Below are 13,125 nucleotides of genomic sequence, written 5' to 3'. Positions count from 1 at the left end.
CCCGAGTGTTCCATTTCATAAACAACGGAAAGCGAACCAGCGCAGGTAACTCGATAAACCCGTGCAGCCGATCCATTTGTTCGGTTGAAAATCAAGCCCCCATTTCCCATCGAATCCCCCGGCGTCGTCCGGGGGCTGAAAAAATAGACAAATCCGTCAACCCTCCTTCGGCGGCGGCAGACGAGTCCGTGTAAACGGCCAGATTTTTTTTCCTCATCGCTTTTTCTCCTTCCTTTTATTTACCGCTGTGGACAAGCGTGTTGGCGCACAGTTCGTCACCCCATATACGGATAAATTACTTGTCGTAATTCGATTATCAAGGGCGTTCCCGAGAATGACTGGAGGAGAGCCGCAGATGCAGCCTTCAATTGGGACGAATTCGGCCGGATTCAAGGGAGAGGAAATCGGGATGGGGGGGATTAGTTCAAATTCCGGTGGTCCTTTGCATCCCGGATAGGATTTCGTCTGAGTAAACCAATTTGGGCATCTGGATTAATGGATTGTGTATCCCGCAAATTAGTTGTGCCTACTACTCCAAATTGATGCACTCGCATCGGAACACGGCCCGTACCGCGATCTACAGCTGATCAAATCCAGTGCGTCATAATCCATTTTTTTTTTTTCATCAGACAATTAATGCTCACCCCTCAAACAAATTTCCGTCCTCAATTCGGTACTTGAATTCTACAGAGAAACAATTTTCCAGTCTTTAATACGTTCCAATTTCGCGCAATAGTCCAAGGAAACGCGTTGCTCCAAAAATATTGAGTTTTTAAAAATGATTTGGTACCTTTTTATTCCCAAATCAGTTACATGGTGTACTGTGACGATTGTTCAGCGAATGTTTATACACAGTTTGTACACAGTTTGGTAAAGTCAGAGCCTTCCTCTTACCGCAGATCTTAACTCGGTCACGTTCAAATTGCCGCCATATGGGGTTACTCGAGTTGCAGCGCTAGTCTTAATAACGCAAAGACAGCAAAAGCCGCCAACCACAGCTTCACAAAGCGGTCAAAAGTGGTAACAGCTAAATATAGACACGTGAGTTCGTTTCTCCGAGGTCTTAATGAGGCTCGATTGTGCATTTGCATCTCCGCGCCGTGAATGCGGCAGGTTCAACGCTGCACTTTTTTCTTCTTATTCTTATTCTGAGTACAGTTTAATTTTTCGAGGAGATACGTGTTTTCATATACGCTTTATTTCATCGTTTCAAGTCACACCGGGTGATTTCAAATGATTTTCGACGTGCACCTTCGAAGCGAATAACCCCCTATTTTTTCGGTCCGTATCGTCTTTGTTCATCCCCACGTACAATCTCATGCGATACGAGTCCTTACGAAATCTGCCAACGGGTGCGAAGCTAGCAGAGCGAAGACGAGGGCGACGTCCCGTTGATCTGGCATCGGGTAGAGCCCTTCGGGGGAAAACCCTGCCTCGAAATGTCAGGGCTCGTTAGGACGAACCCGAGTCAGGGTATCTTCCGGAGGTGCCCCGTGTCTGTCACTGCAAGGCGGCCGAATAGAATGCATGCGCGTACGTGAGGAGGAAAAATTATCGCAATTCCGTATTCGGCCCGCGGGCGAATGTGTGCCGTTGAAGACGCCCCGATCCGTCAATTGGATTCGACGTGGTGGCTCATCCTACGATTCCTGAACCCGAGGGCTGCGCTTCTAATTTCAGGCGTCCGTCAATCACGGCTCGTAACGTATAACGGGGAATCGGCGCCTTACAGTCCGAGCTTTGGAAATCGCTGTGAAGTGCCGTGACGGAAATCGGGACGGAAATCGCACGCGTAACTTACGGCTACGTCGGCAAATCGCGGGGAAATCGTACAAAGCTCGAAAAGCCTGAAACGGTGAGAGTCCCGCTGGTGTCGTGACGACTCTGCTTCGCGGTCACATTTCAGGGTTTAACGATTATTGGAAGAAGTAACGTGCTCAGCTGTAATTACATATCGACAAGTGCTGCTGGTGCTGGTGCTGCTGGTGACGTCGATGGTTTATTATACCCAGTAATTTGACGCACATATCTGCACGTAGAGCTCATGTGTTGCGGTTTTTCCCACTATGACATTGTATGTCGGTCAAGGTTTCCGAGTATTTTTTTATAAGCTACATATGGTTTGCGTTTTGTTGTATATAATTGCTTAGTGGAGTGTGTTATTCAGGTTTTTTTTTTCTAACCGTAAACAAATTTTCTTTTCGAAAAATGATCTTCTTTTAGTACAGGTGGGAAAATTGATTTCGTATACTTGAGCTTTTTTATCAATTTTTTTTTAAAGGTAATTCGTGTCCACGGACAAGTGCCACCATATTTTTTAAACGTTATTATCTACATTTTTGTGGAATGGAAAATTTAAATCTTTGTGTAAGCTTTACGGACGAATTTTCTTAGTGTCAAAATTCGTGTCGAATGTTTCATGGTCATAATTCAAAATGATGAAACTTTTGACATATTTATCATCTCTTACTTGCAAAAATTGTTCGAAGTATTCGTACCTATGTTCGAGGAATCAATATAACTTTGAATACGTCCCGATTTTCTTGTCATTGAAAAACTCGCTCCCACCCAAGTCCGAAATGTGAAAGGTGAAAATTAAGCTCGGCGACGAAACTTCGGGGTGGGTATTTAATCGTAGTTTAACCATTATTACACGGATAATGGTTATACGCAGAGAGTACGTCATTATAGCTGATACTTATAACCTACACGAGTTCCACGGGTGTAATAAATGTGCATATCGCGTCTAGCCACTCTCGTGTCGAGGCCCACACGGGTCCAGCTGACAATGGGAGGGTTGGGCTCCGAAGGATCCTTTTGGACGACGCCGCGATGCGGTTCGGCTCGTCGCCGGTCTTCTCTCTCGCCTCGTACGGAGGAACGCGCGTGTGTTGTAATGATATGTACGTCTTACTCATTCATAAAACATGCTCACGTGGTCGCATGGCGCCTACCCGAGTAACGTATGTTCCGGTAAAAAGACGATTGTGAGTAAAATAGCGTCTCTAAAACCGAGAATTGTGTGACCCGAAAAAAGAAGCAGAAATAAAAGCAAAGGGGGTGAAAGAGAGAGGACAGAGATAGAGAGAGAGAGAGAGAGAGAGAGAGAGGATATGGCGGGCCCTAAATAAATTATCAGGGCTGCTTGGCTGCTGCTCGGCCAATGCAAGTTAAAATGGGGAGAAATTTCAATGCATTATACACGCATAATGCGAACTTGTTACCACATAAATATTTATCCGGCTACTTTCTCCGTCTTGAACGCATACCTATCAGCATCAGCCCGCTCCTCAAGGAGCCGCCTGCACACGCTCCAGTGGCATTCGAATTCACGCGCGACCTTTTGCACGTTTCATATGGATATGTGTCCGTACGTCACACACGTAGACGTGTACACGGATAACGGGGAATAAAAATTTCTCGGTTCGGTTACCATGGTAACTTTTACCCGCGAGGGATGCACGTATTCCTCTAGGACACGTACTACGCGCACGTCCTGAGGGAAGAGGGTGCATCCTCTAGCTTTCGGGGATCGCTAACTAGGTTACAGAGGTTCCCAACCGTACCGCCCCCAGTCACCCGACCGTCTTCATTATCCCTCCGATTCTCTCCCCTTTATACCTAACGTATCCTGTGCAGGCTACGTGGCTTATTTAATGCCGACTTGACCGACCGTTGCTTATACCCTTTGTAGACATTTTTGTATAAGATTGTAGTGAATTTTTTTAAGCAAAAATTTCCTCTTAACTACGATGTTTGCGGTAGGATTCGATTTTCCGTTTCGTCTAGTATCGACAATCTTATAACTGTCAATAAAGTCTTGCCGAGACTTTTTATAACTATATGTCGTGAAATGAAAAAATATCTTTCATTTCATCACGGTTGATGCTTGTATAATCGTGTCTGGGTATAAACGTAAATAGACACGCGTTTAATTAAAGTTTTCTTTGTAACATTGCGAGATATTGCGAGGTATCAATGGAAAATTATTATTTTCTCGTATTCCTTTACAATGAAGGATGTTTAAAAAGGTATATTTGCAATTGCTTAGAATCTTATTTTTCAATTGTCCTACTTCACGTGTACGAGAATTTTAACAAACGAGAAAATAAAACTAGCGCGAGGTAACGCAGATTTGAAAATTGTTCAACACGTGTTTTCGCTCAGCACACGATTACTGATTGCAGTATTCGTATTACATGCACGCAAATATACGCACGAAGTACACACACAGAGGCGAATGCCTTATGGCCGCGATGTGCAAACTTTTCAACGACATACGTGTACTCACGGAGGCGTAATTGGTGTGTGTAAAGTGTATATAGGAAATGGGCACTCGTCCAGCTGAAAGAGGATTTTCTTTTTTTTTTCCTATTTTTTTTTTTTTGGTTTTACTACTATCCCACCGCGTTTCGCCCCCCCCCCCCCCCCCCCCCCCCCCATCTTCTACTCTACTATCAACTCCATCTCGCTTCTACGTGTTTCCTCGCCCCGCTTTTAACCCCGTTTCATATCAATCCCTCTTTATCCAGCACTCGCGGCGTGATCCACGCTGCACGTGTAGTAGGTACGTACGTTTATAACGTTCATACGGGAGGCAGCGATCCCCTGCATTCGCGGTGGATGGAAGGCGAACATGTGGCCGCTGTTACTACTTAGCCTTTTCTCCCCCCCCCCCCCCCTTTCAGCGGGCTATCCTGCACGAGCTTTCGCTCCTCTCCATTCGTCCGTCTCTCCTTTCGATGTCCCTGAGCAGGCCCGCCTTGTCCGTAGTCCCTCGCTTTTTTGCGTCGGAAGCGCCACGTGCTCGTGCGGAGCTTTTTTACCCGCGCGTTTCCCCGTCCCCGTCGCCCCATCGTTCGCCCTTCTTTTGTTTTTAAGCGGGAGATTTAAGATCTCGCGCCGGGACTTTAACTCGAGGATTTCAGTTGAAGGGGGACGACGGCGACAATAATTAGACGTCATCTAGAATTTGTAATAATTCTGTCCCTCAACACGCGCGATCGTTACAACTTGGCTTCTGTTTGTATTTTTAATTCACGTTTTTTTTTTTCTTTTGCCTCTCTTTTACCCTTGAATTACAAATCCTCCGATGGAGCTATACATAGGCATCTTTGTATACATGTATGTATATATGCTTACATGTCCACACGTGGGTCGGGGATCACCCACGAATCACGATTGCGCTCTGCTTATAACCCGGAGACTGGGTCCCTCGTTTTTCTAGTTTCGTCTGCTCGTCAATCTCTGTTATACTTTATTTCTTTACGAGTTAAGGGGGAAATGACCTTTTATCTTTGAATAAGTTTTTTGTACATCGTGTAAATATAAATTTCACCTCAAATTATCACTGTCTGTGCTAAGTTTAATTTGTTCAAAAAATTTGACATTTTACATAGCATGACAGAATTTTCCGTAAAATATGACAGAGGGTGTATGCAAAAAGCCTTGTCAAAAGCTACTTTGTTACATGTATTATTCACGTTGAAATTGTCAAAAAAATCGTAAAAATAACTGACACTTCTGTTGAGGTTTCACATTATGTGTACGCAAAATTTTCGCGATGAAGCTTCCTAAAAAAGCTAATTTTTGAGTTGAATGAACCGAACGGAAACTGCAATCTTTCGTAACAAGTGGAACAAAAAAATGTGCAAATAAATTTTTCGGCTCATTTGTGAACGAAAATTTTGACTTGTGGCTACCAAAGAAGAACGGCATCATGAGTTCGCGACGTTAGGTTATGACAATTACCGAGGCTTTTCAGTCGCCCGCGGGACTGTTCTGAATCGTAATAAAGTACTTGGCGCATGATTCGAATGATAATGCGCCTTTCGACCACGTTGATACAACAAAGAATAGCGAACTTTGCACTTCATGAGGTTTGGATGAATGAATGTGCAGTACAGCAAATACATCGAGGAAGATACCGAGGGATTGAGATCCTGCACGAGAAACGATCAGACGCGGAGCGATGCAGAGGAGGAAATTATTTACTAATTAATTTATAGCCGCGGTAAAGCTTCGGCCAATGGCTGTTGGTAATCCGTTAATTTGTTTTATTTCCCGAGTTGTTAGTTAGCCGCAGAAGAAGCCTAGAAGGAAGGCTGAAAGTTAGCGGTGCGGTAGCTGACTAAAGTAACGCGTCTATTCCGGTAATCTTATGAAAGTTACCGCGGCGAGGCTACAGGCTGCTCTAACCCTAATCTCTAATCACCCAATCATCTGTTCGTTTCTCTCAGATGTTATTTTCGTTCGGCGGATGGAATGGTATTGTCCAAAAGACGGCCTGTTCGGCTACGCCAGGACCGGGACACGCGGTGCGGATGGACGTTATTATTTCTTAACCAACTCACGAACTTTACTGGCAGGTCACTTTTACGTTCGGCTGATATATTTCGCGTCGAACTTTTGCCTTTTTCTAACTTTTTTCTTCAAACTTTAGTTATTTGCCCCGTGTTTGACAACCTCGTTTCTTATTAGACCACAGTATTTTACCTCGTCTAAACCGCGGTACCAGTTTTTTGTCTAATAAATTACCTTATTTTTATTTTTATTTTTTGTAAATACAAATAATCCCAACGACTTGTGTGCATCAGTGCTCCTCAATTTTTAAGCTGGCAATTCATGATAAAATATAACGTTCAGTGGCCATAACGTGTCATATGTGTTAGTGACCTCAGAGCTTTGAATTCACAAATCGTGGTATTTGAAAAGTAATTTCGTTGGTCTCATATTTCCGATTTTCAAAAATGACGAGCAAATTTTACTCGCATTTGTTTTTCGAAAGGACATCGGTACACAACGAAAAGTATTTAAAATGCAACGGTGATTTAAATTTCGATATCACTAGAGCGTATTCTGAATATCCGGAAGAACAACCGTAACTTCAACAAAGCGTTAAAACCACAAGTTAGGAAATTTGATTGCATATACATTAAAAAGAAACGAAAATTACAAACGACGGACTTGCAGATAACTTGATTCATCGGCGCACAGGTACATCGGTGTAAAATAATCGTCCTCCCTGTTCTTTGCACTACGGCTATTATTTGAGGTCAATATTTTGACTGTCTGAGGCATCTGCACACACTGGCGCATGTCGACGCCGGGCGTCGCAGTGGATTCAGTCACGTCTAGTACGCCGCACCGTCGAGACGCACGTTCCGCTCGTCGCGGTTTGCCTTTGAAAATGTGCGCGCCGATCAGGGAGGCCCGAAACGCTACTGAAACCTTCTTAAACACTTCGAAGATTCGTAAAAAGTTATGAAATTTGGTGCTACATGTATAGTTGTCTAATATTATTGTCGATTGATAAACTTATCGGTGAAAGTCTTGCACCGAAAAATTTGAACTCGTGTAACCGAAAAATTTGTTAAAAATAATATATGAATAGAAAAATTTCTTTACAAATATATAATTATGGGGTATTACTATTTTTACAAGTCAAATTCTATCACACAGTGCCAATAACTCAAGGTGAACATCCTTGAGGATAATTTTGTCGTGTTACATAATAAAAAGGGTGATTCTATTCAAGAACGACAGCGAAGCTCGACGAATTGTTCAGAATTCACGCTTTAGGAATCGAAGGGTTTGATGGTGCCGTTACTCTCCCTTCCTCCGGTCACGTGGTGCACCCAGGATAGTTGAGTTCGATTAAGTTCGAGCCGTGTCGTTGTGGATGTCACAGTTGATCCGTCGTCTAGATTGAGTCTAGACGGGTCGAGATCATAAATACCGGTGAAGAGCGGCTGACGGAAGAAGGATATCGGTGCAACACCGCAGTGATTGCGGGCGCTTTTTAGGTGTCCTTAGAAAGGTTCGTCGGAATCATTAGGTGGACATTGAGTGCGGTTTGTAAGTGACGTAGAAATATATAGAGCCGGTGCGGGACGAGGCGAATGCCCACTTCGGACACGCATACCTTAGCGCCTTTAAACCTCTCAACCTTTCAACCTTTAAGCTCTTTAAACTCCTTAAGCCTTATCTTTATTGCACGGGAGGACACCGCGGCACTCTCTCATATACATACCAACGGACATATCCGTACTCATACGCTACTGTCCGCCGAACGCGGCCTGGCAAAGCCTCGGTGAAGCACCAAAGTCCGGGATTATGGCTTGCATCAGAGCTCCAAGGTCCGTACAAGGCTCAACCGACGACGTCAAGATCGACCCTACTACCCGAAACATTGTACAGGTATTTCACCCTCCTATCCTCTCGACATGAGACCCTCGTGTCCTCTGCACTAACCCCAGAACTTTCAACCCAGTCACTCGTTAGCTTCGCTGGGAAATTACTCGTACCAAATACTATACTTGGGTATATTGATAGGGCCAAGAATAGTGTAGAAGTTTTTTTTTAACTGCTTCTGCAGCAACTGCGTTTGAAGTACTGACTATAAATTAATGTGAACCGAGAGAATTTGCAACTTTTACGTCAAGATGATTTTTATTTGACACACATTAATTTCAATTTGCGCATTCTTCATCAGAGATTTTAAAAATCTGAGGGACTGAGCGTTCGAAAGATACTGAAAGTTCGGTATTAGGATCCTTTCAGCAGTGACATGATTGATCCCTCCTCACTACACCATTGAGGGATGGAAGTAGTTTCATTTTTAACGAATGCACCTCTCACATGTTCAATGAACAAAGTCTGGAAGCTCAGATCCATGAATTATTGCAAAAATTCAACGTTCTTTTCGCTTTATATGTGGTAACGCGCGGCTTTAACGTGGCATTTTTAATGCGCGTTACAATATACGTAAATATACATATACTGGAATATCGTTAGAAAAGGAGGTGACGCTCATTTCGAGAGTCGATTTACATCCACCTAACCGGCACCTTCCACTATAAAGTTGTCAGCACGGTTTGACTAGCAGACAAAACCCATTGTTCATGTAACCCACTCCACCATCTGCCTTCTGCATGGTCTATACATACTTCCATCAACATGAACTTTGGATCGTTGAATTCTGAAAAAACATGTTGATCAAGGCAAATAGAGGGATGAGTGTTGACTCTTTTATCGAAACATCTCAGAGGCGTTTATATATTTGGAATGGCTATTCGGTTACTGCTGCAGTAGATAAGGGTGATGTTGTGCAAAGAGCACGGCTAGTGACCAGTCAGCCTTTTTCGTGCCACAATTGCACGTTCCATTGTTTCGGATGTCTCTGTGTTATGCTTATTTAAAGTTTTTCTTTAGCAAAAAAATTCTCAAATTAAAGTGGAACGTGTGGAGTTCATTTACCGCACAAATCCCCGCTGACCCTAATCATCTTTGTGGCGATGGATGCGCCTAAAGCGCAGAAATTGTGCAGCAAGCGCAGAACAGCGCACGTCTAATTAACCATCGGAAAGACAGACGTGCGGATGAGCACAATGAAGATTCGTCCGTTGTGCACACCTACGCGAAATCTACGACATTACAGCGTCGGGTTAGGTTGCAATAAGCGTTGTTCAGTCTGCGTCGTCGGCTCTGCACCGCTTTATTAACACCTACGGTTAACGTGCCGGGTGGAAAGGGCAGGTTAGAGAACTCGAGTGGTTGTTCGAGGATTTGCGAGACCCTCATCCTGTGCTCAAAGCAACGCTCGGTAACTTGAGAATCGGCCGTGTGACGAGCCTGGAATCAAGATCCACTCGTTGGGTGTGAAATTCTCCTATCCATAGTTCGTTCCCTTTATCTCGTGAATTGTTTTAAAATTATTCTCATGCGGGACAACAGCGTATTATAGTACATGTATACAGAACCAAGAACTCGACGTAAGCCGCTGACTCAATTTTCATCACAATCAGTTTAAACCAAACTTCCCCTTGTGTTTTTACACAGAATCGGTGATTGGTCGTTTGCTGGTTTCTTCAGGAATGACGAACGTCGGAATTTCCGGAGAGTCTAAATTTTATATTTAAAATCACGAGAAGTGTTGAAACATGTCAGTGTGCCAGTAATAGCCACTGTGTGCATGCTGATCGCGCTACCAACTGCGCCGTATCTGGTCGTAATTTTGGAGCCATTACAAACGAGTAACATCGTCCCATAACTCAAATTTTTACACCTTTAACCTCAATCCGGTGTGGACGGTTGTTGTTATACCTTCTTGACCGAATTTCGATCATTCCAATCAGAGGAAAAGAATCCCTCGCAAGCTCATGCCTTTACGGAAAATTCTTGTATCTTCTTTAGATCATAAGCGATCAAGGAGTATACATTCAGCATATTCGTTCTTTTGTCACGAGCTCTGCCAAAGACTTGAGGGAACAGTTTGTTCCCTGACGGTTGACGTTAGAAAACACAATGCGGGATGATAACGAAAAATCGTTCGAAGAGAACGGGAAAGTCAACTCGTCGACAGGTATCAGATATGCATCTCAAGTTGACGCAGTGTTCGATAGCTTCTGGAGGCATTCAGGTCTCTTTGAGTTGTATGAGGCAGTAAATCCGGAGTAAAAGATGCCGCCAGAGTTATCGGTATTTTGGTATTTACAGTGGCGATGCAGGACGCACTGCCTGCGCTTGGAATAATAGAGATTAGGAGTGACCCGAAATTATGAAGGAAGTGATCTTGGTTTTCTCTTTGGACGGCTCAAAAATAGGTCCGCCGTGGTGTGTACGCCGGTGACTAACCCCCCGTCCTCTCTTCCTCTCTTCCTCTTTTCTCTCTCGCTTCACTCCATTTTAGAATACCCTCTCCCTCTCCTTCTCCCTCTCTCCCTCTCTCTTGCTCTCTGGCTTTTTCCTACTCTGTGACACTCTCCTCTTCTCTCATCTGCGCGTATTTCACCTCATCTCATTTCATCTTCCCCTTTTCTCTCTCTCTCTCTCTCTCTCTTTCTCTCTTTAGCTCTCTTCCCGCCCGTCGCAAAAACATTGGCTCTCTCCCAGCACAATAAACACTACGAATCCAAGAGTGCTGATGCACTCCACGCAAGCAATACACACTGCCCATGCATACTTTATACGCCTTCTGTTTTGGCGCAGGACCTTTACGTCTCTCGCGCATTATACAGGCGTATCTATAGATCGGCCAACCAACGTCAGAGGCTCACACATGTACATACAAGGCGTAACATCGCGAGTACGCGCATCGAACAATACACGGTATAATGTGCACTTTATACCTGTATATTATAACCGGGCGTAGGTTTCATTGTTACCACCGACGGTCCGGAGGAGATTCGTGATCGTCATCTTTTCCGTCGTTACTATCATCATTATTATCATCGTCATCGTAGTTATATTGCGTATCTGTACGTATACGACAGTATTATTTTGTCACTCGGTCTAGGGATGGAACACAATAGACAACGTCGGGTCGACTTGATTACATCGAACTTAATGCTACGCGACGCTCATACCGATGTATTTATTGCTTGCGTAGGATACATCCAGTAAGTAAAGATGAATTATAAAAGCCCGTTACACATACAAATCTCGTCACGCCTACGCACACCAATTCAATACTCGCGATGGATTATTGTCGTACCTATAATTGCAGCAATGCGCGTGCAACTCGGTAACTAAGTATACGGCGTGCCACATTCACCACGAGGGGGTTGAAGAGATGCATTGTGGTTGGTACGTTTTGTGCGTTTTCAAGGGTTGGACACGCTCGTCAATTCCCTTCGTTTCGATTCATTCACTCCAGACGCGAGCTAGCCTCGTTCGACGGACGACATCGTTTACTCACCGAGGTGATTTTGTTTTTCTTTGATTTTTTCATAATCATCTTATAGACTTGTACCAGTGCCTGCGAGATCGAGTTATCGCGACTTCGTGATTCCTCTGCGAGCTACGATGAAGGAAAAATAACAGAATCCAACCCAATGCTTGTGCGATGAATTTTAACCCGGGCTCCTTCTTCTTCTTCTTATCCAGATGTAGTTATCGACTGGAGTATGAGGTCGTACAATGGGCATTGGAATAACGACATTCTGTGGCAGCTGCCGTTGATCCACACTGTTATTTCTCGTCTAATTTCAACATAAAACCGATGTGATGTCTAGTCTATACTAATATATAAAATCCTTTGTCTCTTTGTTACCGATAAAAACGAGAACCAATCGACCGATTTACGTAAAACTTGCACCAAATTGTTCCTTAGGGTTGCTCGACGAACATTGGTTACATAAGCTATGTGAAATGGATCCAATTAGTATATGACAATTGCCGAGCAGCTTGACGGGTCTAGTCTCTTACGCACGGGCAATATAATCCAGTTCATTGGTGCTATCTTTGATTTCATTGCTGATTAACTAGCTTCCAATTCTTTAGTCTTGACTCGTTGGGCCGTTATAACGTGACTGCAGCTACCGGAATTCGTAACCTCGATCGCAGCTGGTATCTGCACCCGTAAATTCAGTATCAAGGTGCACCGTATCATGAACTGCACAGGTGATCATTACGTATCACGCTCTACAATTAGGAAAAAATGAAATCGTGCTGGGAATTTTTAATTTTGTATGCACGATCAGCCTCTCGGTATTCTCATTTTTCTCTTTACACTTCTCTGCCGTGATCGGATTGAGAAAATATAAGCAATGGAGCGAATCGATGTGATGTTGTCTGTTTTGTTGAAACGTAAGTCTACCGTATTTCGCTGACGAGAAAATAATGTTGACGAGAAGTCAGATATTTCTAATTCTCTAAAAGTTCGCGAGTCTTCGACACTCGCGTCTGTAAGAACGTAACGATGCGAAGGTTTACGACCCCGCGCTTGATTTTCCCAGAGTGGTGACAGACCGGGAAAACCGGGAATAGTCAGGGAATTTTGTCTATCAGAAAAATTCAGTTGAAAAGTCACGGAAAAGTCATGGAATTATGATGGACCATATAGGGAAAAAACATACTTTCTTTACAAATGGTCTTCAAACTTCAGCTATACGTCGTAAATTCAGTTAACGATAAGTTAACTCTCGGAAATGGTATTGTTCAATTTCTAATCATTTGTGTGAAACGAAGTAATACCACGTGTTTTTTAGATCAAAAATTATATAATCAAGGTGCACAAATTCAGGAGCTTTTGGTTATAAAAGCTACCCAACATCACGCAAGTTTCGTTAGAAAAAGTCAGGGAGTTATGAATTTTTTGACGGTAAAAGTCAGAGAATTTTATAT

General features: G+C 43.6%; 1 protein-coding gene across 2 annotated transcripts in view; it reads left to right on the top strand.

Moving 5' to 3' along the window:
• Nucleotides 1-13,125, top strand: part of LOC107224084 (protein sickie) — a 173,230-nt gene that overhangs the window by 45,152 nt on the left and 114,953 nt on the right. Inside the window, exon 1 of one of the 2 annotated variants that reach the window (XM_015664009.2) lies at nt 7,436-8,199. The exons of the other annotated variant lie outside the window; for it this stretch is intronic. Within the exon in view, the coding sequence (XP_015519495.2) occupies nt 8,116-8,199 (84 nt within the window). The 5' untranslated portion in view covers nt 7,436-8,115. Of the gene's footprint in view, nt 1-7,435; nt 8,200-13,125 lie in introns of those variants that run through there. 2 annotated transcript variants of the gene reach the window in all.

Source organism: Neodiprion lecontei, chromosome 3, assembly GCF_021901455.1.
Source record: "Neodiprion lecontei isolate iyNeoLeco1 chromosome 3, iyNeoLeco1.1, whole genome shotgun sequence".
Taxonomy (NCBI): domain Eukaryota; kingdom Metazoa; phylum Arthropoda; class Insecta; order Hymenoptera; family Diprionidae; genus Neodiprion; species Neodiprion lecontei.
The sequence above is the reverse complement of the archived record's forward strand: the minus strand, read 5'-3'. Positions and strand labels throughout refer to the sequence as shown.